This window comes from Sorex araneus, chromosome 8 (assembly GCF_027595985.1).
Source record: "Sorex araneus isolate mSorAra2 chromosome 8, mSorAra2.pri, whole genome shotgun sequence".
NCBI classification, from domain to species: Eukaryota; Metazoa; Chordata; class Mammalia; order Eulipotyphla; family Soricidae; genus Sorex; species Sorex araneus.
In genome coordinates, this window is record NC_073309.1 from 38,326,104 (window position 1) to 38,345,693 (window position 19,590).

Here is a 19,590-nt window from a genome sequence, read left to right on the forward strand (position 1 = left end):
CTCCCTTCTAGTTCCCCCAGGGTGAAGGCAGCTTGGCATGGGGTCAGGATGTTCTATGGCGCTCTCTTCCAGGAGCTTTGTTCCCGAGTCTCTGGATCATAGACGTTGATGAGATCATATGGTGCCAGGGGCAGTTTGTGGGTGTGACTGCCAAGCTACTGGTAAACTAGGGAGATGGGGCGAGGAAGCCCACAATTCTGTGCTTACTTGATTATGTTGCCATCTTCCTTTGTTGAAGAGCCGTGGAGTGTATTTATGTGGGTCTGTTTCTGTTGATGAGAAGCTGCCAGGGCCGCCAGGCCTCCACCTGGTGATTCTGGGGGTCGTGTGGTTCTGGGACTGGACTGGGGCCCTCTCCTATGTTATCTCGATGGGCCTATGATGACTGAGGGCAGGACGCTTGTCTCTGCTCTCAGAGGTCACTCATGGGGGTGCTCAGGGGACCATATACAGTGCCAAGGATCAAAACCATGTCTGTCTCCTGCACAGCCAGCAGGGCCTTATCCGTGATCTCGTCCCTCTGGCCCTACATCTGTTTTCTTCTTGGATTTTTGTAACATTAGCTCTCACAATGAGGTGTTTGATCCAGTTTTTTTTTTTTAACTTTTGTATGCCTCTGAGGTAAGGGTCCCACTGCATTTCTTTGTGCATGGAGGGTTGCTGGTACTAGCCAAATTTGTGGAAAAGACTAATGTCCCTATTTAAAGACCTTAGCATTCTTGCCCCAAATCTCAAAATAATCATCTTCTTCTTCTTCTTCTTCTTCTTCTTCTTCTTCTTCTTCTTCTTCTTCTTCTTCTTCTTCTTCTTCTTCTTCTTCTTCTTCTTCTTCTTCTTCTTCTTCTTCTTCTTCTTCTTCTTCTTCTTCTTCTTCTTCTTCTTCTTCTTCTTCTTCTTCTTCTTCTTCTTCTTCTTCTTCTTCTTCTTCTTCTTCTTCTTCTTCTTCTTCTCCTTCTTCTCCTTCTTCTCCTTCTTCTCCTTCTTCTCCTTCTTCTCCTTCTTCTCCTCCTCCTCCTCCTCCTCCTCCTCCTCCTCCTCCTCCTCCTCCTCCTCCTCCTCCTCCTCCTCCTCCTCCTCCTCCTCCTCCTCCTCCTCCTCCTTCTTCTTCTTCTTCTTCTTCTTCTTCTTCTTCTTCTTCTTCTTCTTCTTCTTCTTCTTCTTCTTTGGTGGGGGTGGTTCTTAGCGATGCTCAGGGGTTACTTCTGGCTTCGCACTCAGGAATCACTCCTGGCAGTGCTCAGGGGACCATATGGGATGCCAGAGATCAAACCATGGTGGACCGTGTGCAAGGCAAACACCCTACCAGTTATGCTATCTAAACACCCTACCGGCTGTGCTATCTCTCCAGCTCAAATGCTTCTTTCTCTTTTCTTCTCTGTTCCACCCCATTGCTCTAGCACTGTATCTGTTATCATCATGTTAATCTTGTCTCATGATCGTCTCTATGTTGCACATTTGAAATTAGAATCATATCTTTTGTTTTTTCTGGATTCCCGAGTATGGTATGGTTTTCTTTTTTTGGGGGGGGGGTTGTTCGTGGTGGTGGTGTTGTTTTTCTTTTTGGGCCACATCTGGTGACTACTCAGGAATTACTCCTGGCTGTGCTCAGGGGACCATATGGGATGCCAGGGATTGAACCCGGGTCAGCTGCGTGCAAGGCAAACGCCCTCCCCGCTGTGCTGTTGCTCCAGCCCCGAGTGTGAGTTTTTGAATCAGTCTGTCCATTTCTGAAAAGTCCCAGGGGACTTGGACAGGGTGGTATTGGGCCTGTAGATGTTTTTGGGGGGTGTGGTCACATCAGCTCTGCCAATCCCAGGATGCACATGCGTCCTATTTATTTAGGTTTCTCAAAAGGTTTCACACTTTTCAGTGTGTAAGTTTTACACCTTCTCTAAGTTTATTTCTATTTCTGTGGGAAAGGGAGTTCCCCAGTACTGCTTGAAGGCCCAGGGGCCACTGCAGGCAACACTTGGTGACTTTTGGTCCTAGAGGTTCGGTGCTTGTGGCGTGGGGGCTCATCAGAACCACATCTGTAGAACTCAGGGGATCACGTGGTTCTCTGGGAGTTGAACTCGGGACTTCCCATGCAATGTGGGTATGTCAGCACTTTGGTCTACCCCCACCTGTTGCTCTGTGTTCTTTTGACTTTTGTAAGTATGGTGTTTTTCTCTGAGTTAGGGCAAGAGAAAAGCAGGCAGGGTGCTTGCCTTGCATGTGGCTGACCCAGTTCAATCCCTAGCACCGCATGTGGTCCCGTGAGCCTGCTAGGAGTAATCCCTGAGGGCAGAACCAGGAGGAAGCCCTGAGGATGGTTAGGTGTGGCAGAGAGAGAGAGATAGAGAGAGAGAGAGAGAGAGAGAGAGAGAGAGAGAGAGAGAGAATTTTTCCCACTGCTTTTAGATTGTTCATAGCAAATGTGTAGAAATACAATTAAAAGTAAAATTGACCCGTGTTCTGTGACCTGCTGATTTTATTCTATTCTCTCTCTCTTCCAGATTCCATTTAAAATCCTAAAGGGGCACCAGCATCTGGTGAGCTCCTGTCACTTCTGTGTAGATGACACCAAAGTGCTCAGTAGCTCCTATGACTGCTCCGTGAAGCTGTGGGTAGGTGGGACCGAACTAGTCCTACACTCATTTCCCTTCACACACACACACACACACACACACACACACACACACACACACCCCTATGCATACCCTCCACATACCCCCACCCCCTCACCCCCACTCCCACCCCCATGCACATCCACACACATCCACACCCCTCATACACACACAAATCCACGCAACCCCCCACACCTATATAACCCACATCCACACACACCCCTACACCCCCGCAACCCCAGACCCACACATTCACCCCACCCATGCACACACGTACACACGAACACACGAACACATCCCCATACCCCCACACTTACATACACACCCACACATACTCGTACACACACACACCCATACCACCAAACACACCCATGTGCACACACACGTACATAACCACACACATGCACGAACACCCACACGTACATACCTCAACATCCTCATACCCACTCACACACCCATGCACACCCACATACATCCACACACAGTCACATGCACCCATGCACGACCCACATCCCCCACACCCACATGCCCACACAAATCCACAACCTCAGATCTATACACACACACATATACACTGCACACACCCATGCTCAGACTCACACACACCCACGCATACACATGCACACACCACACCCATGTACACACCCACACATACCCCCCCACACCTCCATACCCACGTACACACACACACACACACACATAAACACACACACACACACATACACGCACACATACCCAGGCCCGCCGGCATTGTGGTGGGATCACACACAGGTGCAACCCCCCTGCCTGCGGTGTACGGGACCCAAACTCTCAGTCGGCCTTGCTGGCCGCGCCCCTTTTGCCGTGAGCACCCCACTGCCCAGTGCTCGTGCACCAGGAGCGCCAAACTCCATGTGGCCAGGGGAGGGGGCTCACTGGGATCTGCGCCCCAGATTAGGTGCGGCCAGGCCCAGTGCTCACCGAGGCCCAAGTAGGGTCCAAGCAGAGTCCAGACCTCCAGGCCACCTTCGGGCAGAACCCACCGCTGCTCCTCTGGCCCCCCGGGAGAGAGCTCAGTCCTGTGGGGCCAGGGCCCAGGTGCTCAGGTGGGGAGAGCGCCTGGGTCTAGGCAGAACCACTTTTTGTCTTTTGTTTGTTTTGTGTGGGGGCCACACCCGGCCATGCTCAGGGGTCACTCCTGGTGGCGTCTGGGAGACCGTGTGGAGTGCCAGGGAGCACGGGAGGCGCCAGGCCTGCTCTACGCTCTCTCTGCCCCGAGGCCCTGAGTTTGGGACCACCAGCTGTGGGATCCTGGGCCTTCTGGGGGGGGGGGGGAATCCAGGACCTCCCTTTGCCTGCCGGGCAGCCACGTGCTGGGGCCCATCCCGTCTCAGCTCTTCGTGCTTTCCTTGGACCTTACCCCTGGGAGGTTGGGGAAGCTTCTGACTTCGATGCGAGTCTTGGGCCCTCATCCCACCCTCGGGGATGCCGAGAAGCCCTCGGAGCTGGGGTCCTTGTGATGGTTGTTACCCAGGGCAGGGAGAAGGACATTTGCAGGTGCCGGGCACCTCTGGGACCTCCTGACTCAGTAGATTTTTGTCTGTGCCGACCAAGGGATTCTCGTCTCTGGAAGGGTCAGGCTTGCTTGTGCCCCAGTTGTCCCAAGATTAGAGCTACCCACGGAGGCATCCTTGCTCCCCTGAACCCCCTTCCCTTGCCTCCTGGCCTCATCTCTGCCCGCCCAGGGTAGCCTCCTATGAGCCTCCCTTTTCTGCACCCCAAGAGAGCTGTTCTCGGATCCTCAGCACCTGCCGGCGTCCCAGCCCCTCTCAGCTCGCTCCTTCTGCAGCCGCCCCTTCCCCAGGGCCCCCTGGTGCCCCTAACCCCCACGAGCTCCCCTGTCCGGGCGGTGCTCTGCTGCGGGCACTTCCCCTCATTCGCTCATGAGCACAGGGCCATGAGGAACTCTGACCACGTGTGTCAGAACAGCCCATCAGGGGCTGGACCCATAACACAGTGGGTAGGGTGTTTGCCTTGCACGCGACTGACCCAGGTTCGATTCCCAGCATCCCATGTGGTGCCCTGAGCACCACCAGGAGTAATTCCTGAGTACAGAGCCAGGAGTAACCCCTGAGCATTGCCAGGTGTGACCCAGAAAGAAAAAAAAAAAACCAGCCCATCAGGCAGGTGTCTGGGCTGGTCCCTTAGCTGGTGTCTGGGCCAGAGCATTTCCTGTGCCTCTTCTGCCTCCCTCCAGCATATCATTTCCCTCTCTGGCCCTCCTTTCTTTCTTTTTTTTTTTATCAGAGTTTTAAATTTTAATTGTAGAAAATTTCAGATATATGCAAAAATAGAGTAAATATTCAGAGTTTTAAATTTTAATTGTAGAAAATTTCAGATATATACAAAAATAGAGTAAATATTCTATTAAACTCCCAAGTACATACTACACTTAATAAAAATTGATTCAATAATAATCTTCAAGGGTAACTTATGGATAATCTTGTTCCATTTAGCCCCAGTCACTACCTTCCCCTGTATTTTAAAGCTTTCATGTTTGAGTCTCGGTCAGACAATGATCAAACACCCATCCCTTCACCAGTGCACATTTTCCACCACCAAAAACCCCACTATATCCCCCATCCCACCCCCCACCCCACCTGTGTGGCAGATAATTTCCACATCACTCTCTCCTTACTTTGATTACATTCAATATTTCGACACCAGACCCACCATTATTGTTTGGGATTTTTCCCCAACACTCAGACCTGCCAAAAAGGCAACATTAGGCAATTTGTTTTCTATTGCTGGTTATGAATAGCATATGATGTCGCATAACAGTGCAAGCTTGGAATTCTAAAATTTTAATAATTAGGTCTGGAGGCATTTCTGCCAAGAGCTGCTCGGGTACTAGCCCTCCTTTTAACCCTACTCCATACTGAAACATTTGACTCATGCTTTTTTATTAGTAGGGGCAAATTTTATTTTAAAAATTGGGGGGGGGCTCAAAGTCACCATCATACCTCTGGCCAGACCGCATTGCCTCAGAGAAGCTAATCTGCCCCAAATTCCAGACATTGGGTCTTTGTGGCTGAACACTCCAGGCCTTCCCAGGGTCAGGGTGGATGACCACCCCTGACCTCCCCGTACTTCCTGAAGACCCAGCAGTCAATCCCAGTGACATATTTAACTGTCCAGTTAAATAGTCTGGATTTGGGGCCGGAGCGATAGCACAACGGGTAGGGCGTTTGCCTTGCATGCGGCCGACCCGGGTTCAATCCCTGGCATCCCATATGGTCCCCCAAGCACCGCCAGGAGTAACTCCTGAGTGCAAAGCCAGGAGTAACCCTTGAGCATCACTGGGTGTGACCCAAAAAGCAAAAAAAATAATAATAATAAATAAAAAAAAATAGTCTGGATTTTCTGGAGTGCGGCTGCACAACATCTCCAAATTCTACAAGACTGACATCCTAGTAGTAGCAGAACAGACTGGATGGGATGTAACACAGAAGCCCACCAGTGTCGACTAACAAAAACCTTAACACAGAAGGCTTAACTCGCTACAGCAGCTTAGTAAAACCTCAGATAAGGAACGCCCCCATGGTGAGATACAATTTTCACATTTCTCCCCCTTACGGAAATAAATTTTTTATCCTTCCACTCCGAGAGCCTGGCAAGCTACCGAGAGAGTCATGCATGTGGTCATTCCCAGTTCAATCCCTGAGCACAGAGCTTGAAATAGCCCCTAAGTGCCACCACGTGTGCCCCCCTCCATGAAACATGCCCAATCTCCCTCTACCGAATATATTAGCACATCCTTCAAGTCATGTGATAAATAACTTTTTTTTTCTTTTTGGATCACACCCGGTGGACTCAGGAATTACTCCTGGCAGTGCTCGGGGGATCATATGGGATGCTGGGAATTGAACTGGGGACAGCCGTGTGCAAGGCAAACGCCCTACCCACTGTGCTATCGCTCCAGCCCCAATAAATAACTTTTCTCACCTCCCAAAGGCAGTATAAAGCTCATTGAGCCGAAGTCCCAGAGTGAACCACTATGAAGATATTGGGGTGAATTATTTTTTCTTGTCCAATACATTATACTCACTTTCACATACCTGGAACCCCGAAATGATGTTTATGTAACCACTGGAACCTAGACTGGAAATATTACTGCATTTCCCTTATTTTTTTTTCCAGCCAGTTCTCAGGCCTTTCTTTGTCCTCTCTGCTCATTCTGGTCTGGCTGGCATCGTCCCTCAAGTTACCTATGTCCTCCCAGAGGAGTTCCTGTTTCCAAATGCCCAGTGATGGGGCAGCCCCGCCCCCCCCAACCCGTCCCCCTCTGCTTACCTTTCCGCACCCCTAGCCAATGGCGCACTTGTTTCTAGAATCACTTAGCACACAGTGGAGACAGTCCCTGGGCCTCGGGCGACACGGTTCCCATCTGGTGTCTATTGCTGTGGGTCTGTGCCAAAGGGGTCACATCCAGAGCCCGGGGCCAGCTGTGGCCAAGGTTCCTTTTTGTGGCCAGAAGGTGTCACTGTAGAGTCCTGAACCCGCTAGCTGCTGGACACCTGGGCCTCCTGCAGGGCCTTCAGGCCCACCTAGAAGGTTATTTGTTCTCAGCTTGGGGTGGTTCTCTATCTAGAGCCTAGCGGATTCAGCTGTGGGCTGTGACCCAATCCTTATGGAGTCTGGAGATGAATTTGGGACTTGCAGACATCATTTTAAACGTGTTCTAGAATAAATTTCTTTATGTTTTATGATGACCTGGATTTTATTTATTTTTAAAGTTAATTTTTACTTAGGCACGGTGATTTATAGGACTGCTGATACTAGAGTATCGGTCACCTGATGCTCTAGCTGCTCCAAATCCACACGGGCAGGCCAGTGTCCCTCCCCCAGGGTCTCAGGTCCCCTCTCACGCCACCGGCTAAAACTCATTTTCTTTCTTTTTTTTTGTGTTTTTTTTTTTGCTTTTTGGGTCACACCCGGCGATGCACAGGGGTTACTCCTGGCTCTGCACTCAGGAATCACCCCTGGCGGTGCTCAGGGGACCATATGGGATGCTGGGATTTGAACCCGGGTCGGCCACGTGCAAGGCAAATGCCCTACCCGCTGTGCTATCACTCCAGCCCCCATTTTCTTTCTTTCTTAATTAAATTTTATTTCTTAAAAGTTGTTCACAATAATTTATTGCATTCTATATTCCAACACCAATCCCGACACCTTTACACCATCCCACCACCTCCCAAACCTGCCCCCAGAGCACGTGCTAAATAAGTTATTTTGTGTTGCTTGTTCTGAATAATCTGCTAAAAATGATCAAAAAAAGATTTCCTTAGAGGAAAGTGCGTGAAGAGAGTTGTATCTCACCCTGGAACCATTAAGCCCTTGTATAAGAGATTATTAGCATGTTATTACAGTTGCCCCTCAAGTGCTAATACACACAGACACACAGACACACGTACGAGCACGGGCACACACACAGACACAGACACACACATATTGAAACATTTCTTTTTTTCTTTTTTTTATTATTATCTTTTTTTTATTGAATCATCATGAACAAAGTTACAAAGCTTTCAGGTTTAAGTCTCAGTCATACAATGATCAAACCCCCATCCCTTCACCAGTGCACATGTTCCACCACCAAGAATCCCAGTATACCTCCCATCCCCCCCACTTGTGTGGCCAATGATCTTTACTTTACTCTCTATATACTTTGATTACATTCAATATTATCAACAGAAAACTCACTATTATTATTTGGAATTTTCCCCCAACAATCAAACCTGCTGAAAAGGCATCATTTGATAAGTTGTTTCACATTGCTGAGAATGAAGAGTATATGAGGTCGCACGTAGGTTTCTGGTATTTCATTAATTAAGTCCAGAGAGATTTCTGCTAGCAGTCATGTCACTGCAAGCTCGTACCTGTGGTTACTGGGGTCTATAAGATGGCAGTCGCCACGTGGTTGTCGCTGCCACAGCAGAAAGGAAAAGCCGAGAGAGAAAAACCTTTCCCCTCCCGGGGTGGCTTGGGGTCGCAGCTCAGTTCACAGTTTAGAGGCATTTCTGTAAGAAGCCACTGGGTGCCTAAAGTGGTTAGTATGCCTCTGGGATCATGGTCTTTTAGGAGCAGAGGAGCCGTTCGTGTGTGGCCGCTCTGGGTCTCCCATACTGAAACATTTCTACGTTACACTCCATCAAATGTGGCGTGCTACTCTTGGTACATCAGTGAGGCAGAGTATGAGATGTCGCGCAGCCACATTTGCTGCTGTGGACTCCAGGAATTCTAAACTTTTATTTTATTTTTTAAAATTTTAAAAAAATATTTGGTCACACCCAGCAATGCACAGGGGTTACTCCTGGTTCATGCACTCAGGAATCACTCCTGGCCGTGCTCGGGGGACCATATGCGATGCTGGGAATCAAACCTGGGTCAGCCACGTGCAAGGCAAATACCCTACCCGCTGTGCTATCGCTCCAGCCCTGGAATTCTAAACTTTTAAATAGGGTGATACAGCTAGAGTTAAATTTGTAATTGCATGGTGATTTTAGGATGCAGAGGCATCTCTGTGGCGTGTCGCTCTCTTTCTCTTCTGGGATTTATTTGTGAGTCTCCAAATCCTGGCTGTTAATGAGCTTACAGGGCACCACAGGCAATTGATGGGCATGACAGCCAGGCTCTGGGAAGAACAGGGAGACGGGGAAAGGTCGCCCATTCCCGCCTCTGTGAGAGCCTGGAGACTTCAGTCACAAAACCCATGTGCTTGAGTTTTTCAGCAGATTCATTCTCGTGGATGAGGCCCGTCCTGAGCCTGTGAAGATGGGATGTGAGGATGGAAGTGATTTGGATTCTGGAGGTTTTTGGTTGCCGGGACTCTTTTAGGACAAGTGGAGGGACCCACCGTGCCCCGGATGAGATGGCCTGGCGCAGGGTCTGAGGACATCTCTGCAGCGTGTTGCTTCCTCATTTTATTTGTTTATTTTTTTCTTCTTTTATTGAATCGCTGTGAGATTCACAGTTACAAAGTTGTAGATGATTGGGTTTCATTCATATAATATTTTCTGTTCCAATATGAATTTCATGAGTGTTTGATCTATTTTTTTTTAAAGTCATGGGTAGCCTAATAAAAACTGTATTGAATCTGTACAATGCTTTGAGGAGTACTGCCATTTTAATGATAGTCCTCCCAATCCATAAGTAGGGAATGTGTTTCTATTTTCTCATCATGTCCTCTTTCATTTCTTGAAGTAGTGCTTTACAGGTTTCTTTGTATAGTTCTTTCATTTTCAGGTACTTAATTTTCTGAAGCACAATTGTGAATGGGATTTTTTTAAATCTCTTCTCTTTCATTATTTGTACATAGGAAAGTCATGGACTTTTGCATATTGATTTTGTAAACCTGCCACTTTACAAGTTTGTTAATTCTAGGAGCTTTTTAATTTTACTTTGCTTTGGTTTTTTTCTTCTTCTTTGGGTCACACCTGGAGTTGCACAGGGGTTATTCCTGGCTCTGCACTCAGGAACTACTCCTGGCGGTGCTCAGGGGACCATGTGGGATGCTGGGAATTGAACCAGGGTCGGCCGCGTGCAAGGCAAACGCCCTACTCACTGTGCTATCACTCCAGCCCCTACTTTGCTTTGTTTTGGGGCCACATCTGGTGATGCTTATAGGTTACTCCTGGCTCTGCACTCCTGGTAGTGCCTGGGGGACCATGTGGGATGCTGGGGATTGAACCTGGTTCCACCACTTGCAAGGCAAATGCCCTGTCTGTTGTACTCTCATCCCAGTTCTCTAGAAGCTTTTTGTAGAGTCTTTATGATTTTCTAAATATGGTATCATGCCATCTGCAAATAGTGAGCGCCTGACTTCTTTCTTTCCTATCTAGATGCCCTTGATATCTTTTCCTACCCTAGCTGCTATGGCAAGTACTTCCAGTACTATCTCGAATAGAAGTGGCGAGAGTGGGCAGCCTTGTCTTATGCCTTATCTTAGAGAGAAGACTTTAAGTTTTTCCCCAGTGAGCATGACTTTTGTTGTGGGCTTGTGGTAAATATTTGGCTTGGACTATATTGAGGAAGATTTCTTCAACTCCCATTTTGTCATGAACTTTTATCACGAATGGGTGCTGGATCTTGTCAGATGCTTTCTCTGCATCTATTGATAGGATCATATGATTTATATATTTTTCTTTTGTTGATATATTGTATTATGTGGATTGACTTGTGTCCCTGGGATGAATTCTACTTGGTCATGATATGTAATCTTTTTGATGAGTTATTGGATTTTATTTGCTAGAATTTTGTTGAGGATCTTGGCATCTGTGTTCATCAGAGATATCGGCCTATAATTCTCTCTCTCTCTCTCTCTGTATAATCAGCTTTTAGTATTAGTGATGTTAGTTTCATAGAAACTATTTAGGAGTGTTTATGGTTCTTCAGGGCTGGAACAATAGCACAGCGGATCAGGCGTTTGCCTTGCACAGGGCTGACCCGGGTTTGATTCCTCTGTCCCTCTCAGAGTGCCTGGCAAGCTACTGAGAGTATTCCTCAAGCATGGAAGAGCCTGGCAAGCTACCTGTGGCGTATTCAATATGCCAAAAACAGTAACAAGTCTCACAATGGAGACGTTACTGGTGCCCGCTCGAGCAAATCGATGAGCAATGGGGATGACTGTGCTACAGTGCATGGTTCTTCTATATCCTGGAAACGCTTGAAAAGGATTGGCAGTAGGTACTCTTTAAAAGTTTAAAAGAATTCATTAGGGAGGCCCCTCTGGGCCAGGGATTTGTTTTGGGGAAGACTTTAGGTTGCCTTTTAATTTCCTTGATAGTGACAGGTCTATTCAGGTATTCCAAATCTTCTTGGTTCAGCCTTGGGGGAATTATAAGAATCCAAGAATTTATTCATTTCTTCTAGGCTCTCCTGTTTCATGGCATAAAGATTCTTAAAGTAATCTCTCCTGATCCTTTGAATTTCTGTGGTTTCTGTTGTGATGTTCTCCCCTCCTCCGCCTTTCATTTCTGATTCGGTTTATTAGGGTGCTCTCTCTCTTTCTCTGCAGGTCTTGTTAGTGGTTTATCGATCTTGTTAATTTTTTTTCAAAGAACCAGCTTTTTGTTTCATTGATCTTTTGAGTTGGTTTTGGAGATTCCATCTTGTTAATTTCTGCTCTAACTTTTATTAGTATTTTATCTTTATGCCTGGTTTTGACTCCTTTTGTTGGTCATTTTCCAAGATCTTCAGCTGTGGAGTCAAGTTATTTATGTGGGCTCTTTCTTCCTTACTGATGAATACTTGCAGAGCTATAGTTTCCTCTTAACACTGCTTTTGCTGTGTCCCACAAGTTCCGGTAGTTCTTGTCCTTATTTTCATTTGTTTCCAGGAATCTTTTGATTTCCCCTTTAATTTCCTCTCTGGTTCACTGGTTGTTCAGTACTGAGCTATTTAATTTCCAGGTGTTTGATTTAATTCTCCATTTCTCTGTGTGATTAACTTCTATTTTTCGTGCATCATGGTCTGAGAAGAATGTTGATACAATTTCTATCCTCTTTGATTTTATGGAAGTATGTTTTGCAGCCCAATATGTGATCTGTCTTGGAGAATGTTCCTTGTGCATTAGAGAAGAATATGTATTTAGCTTTTGGAGATGAAAGGCCTTGTAGTTCTTTATCACTAGCTCCCTTTCTTTTATTTCTTCCTTCAAAACCAGTGTTTCTTTGCTGAGTTTTATTCTTACTAATCTGTCAAGGAGTGACAAGGCAGTGTTGAAGTCTCCAACTACTATTGTGTTGCTACCAATGTCCTCCTTGAAGTCTATTAGCAGTTGTTTTAAGTATTTTGCTGGTCTCTCATTGGATGAATATATGTTTAGGAGTGTGATTTCTTCATGAGGTATATATCCCTTGGTATACATATGCTTTATTAAGAAAGTATCTTCTCTATGTCTTACAACTTCTTCCAGCTTGAAATCTATATTGCCGGATACCAGTATGGCCCTAGCCTTTTTGAGAGGGTTGTTTGTTTGAAGAATTGTTTTCTAGCTTTTGTCTTTGAATCTGTGTTTTCTCTATAAAATGTGTTTCTTGTAGGCAGCAGACTATTGGATTCAATTTAATGTAGATTTAATCCATTTTGTCACTTGTATCTCAACTGATGTGTTTAGACCATTGGCACTAAGAGAGGTTATTGTCATGGGGTCTTGTACCATCTTTCTGTAGAAGTTTGGTGTGTTTGTGGGGTTTATCTTGCCTTTTAGTAGCCCTTTCAGTTCTTCTTTCAAAATTGGTTTTGAGTCTCTGAAGTTCCTGAACTGTGGTTTATCTGTGAAGTTGTGTATCATCCCTTCAAAGCTGAATGAGAGTCTGGCTGGATAAAGTATTCTTGGTGGAACGTTTATTTCATTAATTTAATTAATTACTTAATTTTTTACTATATCACACCATTGACCTCAGGCCTGGAGGGTCTCATTCTCTCACCCCTATAAATCTTAGGGGTGCTTCTTTGTATATAATTTTCCTCTTTGATCTTGCCACTTTCAGTATTGGATCTCTGTCTTTGGTGTTCATCATTCTGATTAGGATATGTCTTGGAGTCTTTTCATTTGGGTTTCTTGGAGCTGGACGCCTGTGTTCTCCAGCTCCGGGAACTTTTCAGCAACAATGTTGTTGACTGTGGCTTCCTCTTTGGGGTTGCCTTCCTGTCCCCCTGGGACTCCCATGGTTCTTACGTTGTTCCTCTTGAATTCATCCTCCAGTTTTCTTTCCTGCCATTGGTTTATTTTGAGGTCTTTTTCCCTCTTCTGCTGTGGCCTGGAATTTTTCCTCTCATTTGAGCTCACTTTTGAGCTCACTGATTGTTTTTAGCTGCTGTTACTCTATTGTTAAGGGATTCCATTGAGTTTTTCTTTTCACTTGCGATTTTTTTAACTCTGACATTTCTGCTTGTAGTTTTCTTATTTCTGCTCTCATTTCCTCTTGAGTTTTATTGGATGTCTGTTCTGCTATTTCTTTGAGCTCATTCTACATCCTCACCACTTCCTCTCTGAATTTTAATATCAGAGAGATTATGTATGTGATATTTCTTGCTGAGGCGTCAGGGCTCCTATCTTCATCCACTCCTCATGGTGGGGTTGTGCACTGTTTCCCTGTGAGTTCAAAATGTGTGTGTGTGGGGGGGGGGGTGTGCACTCACGTGTTCAGTGGCCGAGAACCACCTCCCCAGGACTTCCCAGCAGAGGAACAAAGAGACAGAGGACTCACAGACTGATGGTAAAAAGGCCTTTTTAATGCGGAGCTGTTAGCATACTAACAGAACAGGTGAGGGGTTCCACTGCACGTAGGTGTGATTGATCATTTACAGAGGTAAAATGAATCAATAAAGGCAATTCTTTTTGGGGGATTAACTCAAGGAGACTCTGTCTCCCAGGGGCTCTATCGAGAGATTCGTCCAGGAGTGATGGTGACAGGCATTATATTGCTTTTCTCTTTCCCTTGTTACTAGTAAATATTAAACAATTAAGTTTACTTCTTAATACTTGCAGTTATTTGGATGAATGCAGTAAGAATATAGACCCAAAACTTAGTTCTCTGGGCTCCAAGGGCAAGCAAGGCTTTTACTGTAATCCCAGACTGAATCCTCAGGTGGGTCAGCTTGTCCTTTCCCAGAGGGGTCCTGTCTCTTAAGTCATGTGGTTTGCATCAAGACTGTGCTTTTATGCTTTCTAAACTGTCCCATTTCGATGCTGGAGTGACTTAACCACATGTCCTGGGCCCATCTAAGGCCCACAGTGAGACAGCCCTTTTGGGGTGTATTAGGAACTACAACAACAGACATCTGAGTCAAGTAATTATTAGAGATGCCCAGGAGTAGATATATTTCAGAGTCAATCAACTCCCAAATATTAGGAGCAAGCACTGATAGTCTCTCTGTGTTTAACCAGAGATTATTGCTCCATAGTAAGATATGAAAAGGCTATAGAAAAGCAAGTAATTCACTAAAATACAAAGTCCAGAGTTATCAGAAAGTTTGACTTATTAGTAACCAACCCTGACTTGGGGAACTGTGACAATGAGAGATAAAAATACAAAGGAAAGATTAAAGATAAACCAGAGGATTAGGGATGCTTATAAGAGCATTGTAAGTTTCTCTGGGGGAAGGAGAGGAGGCAATTCACTGATGAGGCCTAAAGCACTAAAGGTTAATATCCAAGATTTCCCCACATGCCTGGGGTAGTTCTGGAGGTGATTCTTTCCAATAGACTATCAGCGTCCCCACCTCACCGCCAGGAGGACTCTTAGGGGAGGTCTGTGGGTAGTGGCTCTTCTTTCCATGAAGGAAATTTCCTTCCAATTTGGTGTTTCTGTATAATTGTGCAGAGCCTCTTGCACTGATTCAGGGAATGCCTTAGGGTTCTATTATTTCTCACTGCTACTTTTGTGGGGGTTGGGGGGGCGTTGATTAGAGTGCCAGGCTGATTGTGGTTGGGATAGCCAGGCTGCCCGGGGAAAGTTCAGTATAAGAGGCCAAGATGAGGGGCCAGAGCCATAGTACAGCGGGCAGGGCCTTTGCCTGGGATATGGCCAGCCCAGGTTCGATCCCTGGCATCCCATATGGTCCCCCAAGCACCACCAGGAGTAATTCCTGAGTGCAGAGCCAGGAGTAACCCCTGTGCATCGCTGGGTGTGTCCCTCCCCAAAAAGAGGACAAGATGTGGATCTTGTGGGCTGTGGAGGGGGGGGTTTACTGGAGGCTACGTTGGCACCCACCCCTGGTCTCACTCGTGGGAGGAGCCAAGCATGAGCAGAGGTCGGGGTCAGTATTCAGTCCCTTGCTTGCTCGCAGGAAAGTTCTTCCCCATGGGGCATTTGCACGGGAGGGCTTCAATAGGGTTCCTGGGCTGGGACAGTTTCTTCCTGTGGGTTGTTCTGTTGAGAGGGGGCTTCTGCAGAGCACCAGTGTTGACTGCCTCCTGGGAAAACCACTCCCCTAAAACTCATTTCTGTAGGGCTGAAGCTCAGAGTTGGCTGGCTTTGGCCGTTTGTTATTCCTCCACAAAGCCTTCTTTATTTATTTACTCTATTTTTTGGTGTTTGGGCCACTTCTTGTGGTGCTTAGGGCTTAGTCCTGGCTCTGAATTCAGGGATCACACCTGGCTCTGTGCTCAGGGATTACTCCTGGCAGACTATCTGCTCTGGCCCTTCAGACTCATTTTTTTTTTTTTTGCTTTTTGGGTCACACCCAGCAATGCTCAGGGATTATTCCTGGCTTTGCACTCAGGAATTGCTCCTGGCAGTGCTTGGGGGACCATATGGGATGCCGGGGATCGAACCCGGGTCGGCCGCGTGCAAGGCAAACGCCCTACCCGCTGTGCTATCGCTCCGGCCCCAGACTCATCTTTATACTCCACACATGGGAGAGATCATTCTGTCTCTCCCTCTCCTTCTGACTGACTTCACTCAGCATGATACCCTCTTGTCCATGTACATATTGGCAAATGACACTATTTCATTATACCTCCGTAATTTCCCATGTGTGTCTGTGCACCCATCTCTTTATCTACTCATCTGTTTGGGGACCCTTGAATTGTTTATAGATCCTGAGTAGCGCATACTCATTGTGAGAAGTGCAAATGCCATTTTGAACTATGTTGGGGTCCTTGGAATGAATCCCAAAATGTTATATATGTTTTTTTAAAAAGTGTTATTTGTTTTGTGCCAACCCAGCAGTGCTCAGGGCTTATTCCTGGCTCTGCGCTCAGGGGTACCTTCTAGGCAGGACTCTCATAGGCGGTGCTAGGGATTAAACCCGTTTTGGCAGCATGTAAGGCAAACACTTTACCCACTGAACTACTGCTTTGGCCTGTCAGATGATTTCTTTAGGAGAGACCTAAATTGCTTGGCATTTGTCCATCTTTGTTTTGTTTTGTGTTGGGGGCCACACCTGGCAATGCTCAGGGCTCACTCCTGGCTCTGCACTCAGGAATCACTCCTGGCAGTCCTCAGGGGCCCATATGGGATGCCAGGGATTGAACCCAGGTTGAACACATGTAACACGAACACCTTACCTGCTGGACCACGGCTCTGGCCCTACATGTATTCACCTTGATTCCTCCCCCCTCCCTTCCCTGCTGCAGTTGTGATGACGAGGGCATGGGGGGCTTCCCTGTGCATGGCTGTGGTACATTATGGCATTCATGGTAGGGGTCACATGTTAGAATGTGGTGCTTGCATGCACAGGGGCCATCCCCTGCAGTGCCCACACTTGGGACTCATGGCAGCACGGGGGATTGACCTCGGGACCTCATGCTTGCAAAGATGTTAAGCTATTCCTCTGACGCCCAAACGGATAAAACTTTGTTATTGTTGTTGTTGTTGTTTGGTAGGGGCCAGATCTGGCGCTGCTCAGGAATCCTGGCTCCTTGCTTGGGGCCGGGGAAGAGGGGGGTCACTCCCGGTGGTGCTTAGGGAACCATGTGGTACTGGGTTAAGGCTTTATCTCGGAGGTAAACTTTATTATTATTTTTTTTTGCTTTTTTTTGGGGGGGTCACACCCGGCGATGCACAGGGGTTACTCCTGGCTCATGCACTTAAGAATCACTCCTGACGGTGCTCAGGGGACCATAGGGGATGCTGGGAATAGAACCTGGGTTGGCCACGTGCAAGGCAAACGCCCTACCCGCTGTGCTATCGCTCCAGCCCCTAAACTTTATTATTTTTTAAAGGCCTTGACAGATGTACTGGATTCTGCCGCTCTTCTCTGTTGAGTAGAGGATGAGAACAGTGCCTGCAGTTCAGCCTGGGTAGCTAGTAGACAGGCGGGCAAGATTTCTGGAGAGGCAAGGAAAAGTCCTGGGGTCCCTCTGAACTGAGGGATGTCCTGGGACCCTTCGGTTCTCCTCCTTGGCTGATGGAGACCCGTGCAGGGCGGAAGAGCTCTGCCTTTGTGACCTCTTGCTGTCTCTCTTGTTGCTTCGAGGATGCCATGGAGGGAACTGTGATCAGGGACTTTGAGCCCAAGCCCCGAGCCCCAGTCTCAGAGTGCAGCATCACAGCTGACTGCCGCAGGTGAGACATAGGGCGGTGGTGGGGGTGGGGTGGGGTGGGACACATAGAGGGGGTCAGGGGAGGGTCACACCCCAGGAAATCTTTCTTCCTTCGTCAATTCTGCACATTCTGCTGTGAGAGTCAAGTGGGTGTGACCCCTCTTTGCTGGTTGGTTTGGGGTGGTGGCATTTTGAGTCACACCCTGTGGTCTTCAGTGGTCATTCCTGGCTCTGTACTCAGGACTGACCCTTGACCATATGCGGTGCTGGGGGTTTGAACCAGGGTCACGGCCATCACATGCAAGGCAAGTACCTTACCACCAGTACTTACCTCTCCTGCCCAACACTTGGACATTTTATTTTATTTTATTTTAAGATTTTATTTATTTGATTTCTTTTTTCCTTTGGTTACACCTAGTGGTGCTCAGAGCTCACTCCTGATGAGGCTCAGGGGGCCATAGGTGATGCTGGGAATCAAACCTGGGTTGGTTGTGTGCAAGACAAGCTCCCTACCACGGTACTCTCTCTCTCTGGCCCCACTCTAACATCTTAGAGTGCTGGAAAGACCAAGTGTATTGTGATGATTGGTACTGTTAGGATTCCCCTCCTGGTACTTCTTTTTCTAGAGTCACACCGGTGATGGGTGACCAAAGGCAGTGCAAGGGATCCAGCCCAGGTCACGCTGGTGAACTGAGGGAGGGAAAGCTACCTTATTGATTCAGACAGAGCCCTCACGGCACCGGGGGAAACTGAGGCCCAGGAAGCAGAGGCATGCCTGAGCTGTCATCCGGGAAGGCTAGGGGCTGGGAGGCAGGGAAAGTCTCTGGGGTGAATTTGCCTGAACACCCCACCCCATCCCGTGGGTGTGACAGGTGCCTGGAGTGAATTTGCTTGAATGCCCCTGTGGGTGTGACAAGAGTCTTTAAAAGACAAAGAAACAGGCCAGGGAGGTGACCACTGAGGAATAATCACTTGTCTCACACACGGGAGGCCCTGAATTTGATCTCGGACTGCAAATAAATAAATAAATAAATAGAGGAGGGAATTTGTTTTCCAATGGGTATGTTTCTTTGCCCTGAGTAGTAATAGAGGCCAATGAAAGCTAATATGAAGCTGAAGTTATTTTATTTATTTTTAAAATTTTATTTATTTTTTAATCAGTGGATCATCGTGAGGGTACAATTACAGATTTACACCTTTTCGTGCTTGTGTTTCCCTCATACAATGTTCGAGAACCCATCCCTCCACCAGTGCCCATTCTCCACCACCAATGAACCCAGTATCTCTCCCACCCCCCAATCCCATGCCCCCCCACCCCGCCTTTGTGGCAGGGTATTCCCTTTTGTTCTCTCTCTCCTTTTGGGTGTTGTGGTTTGCGATAGGGGTATTGAGTGGCCATCATGTTCAGTCTCTAGTCTACTTTCAGCCTGCATCTCCCTTCCCTCGCGGGATCTCCAACCACATTTTACTTGGTGTTCCCTTCTCTATCTGAGCTGCCTTTCCCCCAGCATGTGAGGCCAGCTTCCAAGCCATGGAGCCAACCTCCTGGTACTTATCTCTACTATTCTTGGGTATTAGTCTCCTACTCTATTATTCTATATTCCACAGATGAGTGCAATCTTTCTATGTCTGTCCCTCTCTTTCTGACTCATTCACTTAGCATGATGCTTTCCATGTTGATCCACTTATATGCAACGTTCATGAAGCTGAAGTTATTTTAGAGAAGACAAACATTGCAACCGAGGAAGGGGAGCTCGGAAGACAAAAGTAGGGACCCAGAGAGATAGGAAGCAGGAAGGGCCCCTGCCTTGCACGTAGCCGACCCAGGTTTTATCTGGGTCATCTCATAAGGTTCCATGAACCCCGCCAGGATGATCCCTGCGTGCAGAGCAGGAGGAGCCCCTGAGCATGGCTAGGTGAGGCCAAACTCCCCATCCGCCTGCCCCCCCC

At 47.3% G+C, this 19,590-nt stretch overlaps 1 protein-coding gene across 1 annotated transcript in view; it reads left to right on the top strand.

Moving 5' to 3' along the window:
• WDR88 (WD repeat domain 88) overlaps positions 1 to 19,590 on the top strand; it is a 64,589-nt gene that overhangs the window by 8,285 nt on the left and 36,714 nt on the right. Inside the window, exons 2-3 of the mRNA XM_004600987.2 lie at positions 2,496 to 2,606; positions 17,574 to 17,662. Coding sequence (XP_004601044.2) covers positions 2,496 to 2,606; positions 17,574 to 17,662 — 200 coding nt within the window. The remainder of the gene's footprint in view (positions 1 to 2,495; positions 2,607 to 17,573; positions 17,663 to 19,590) is intronic.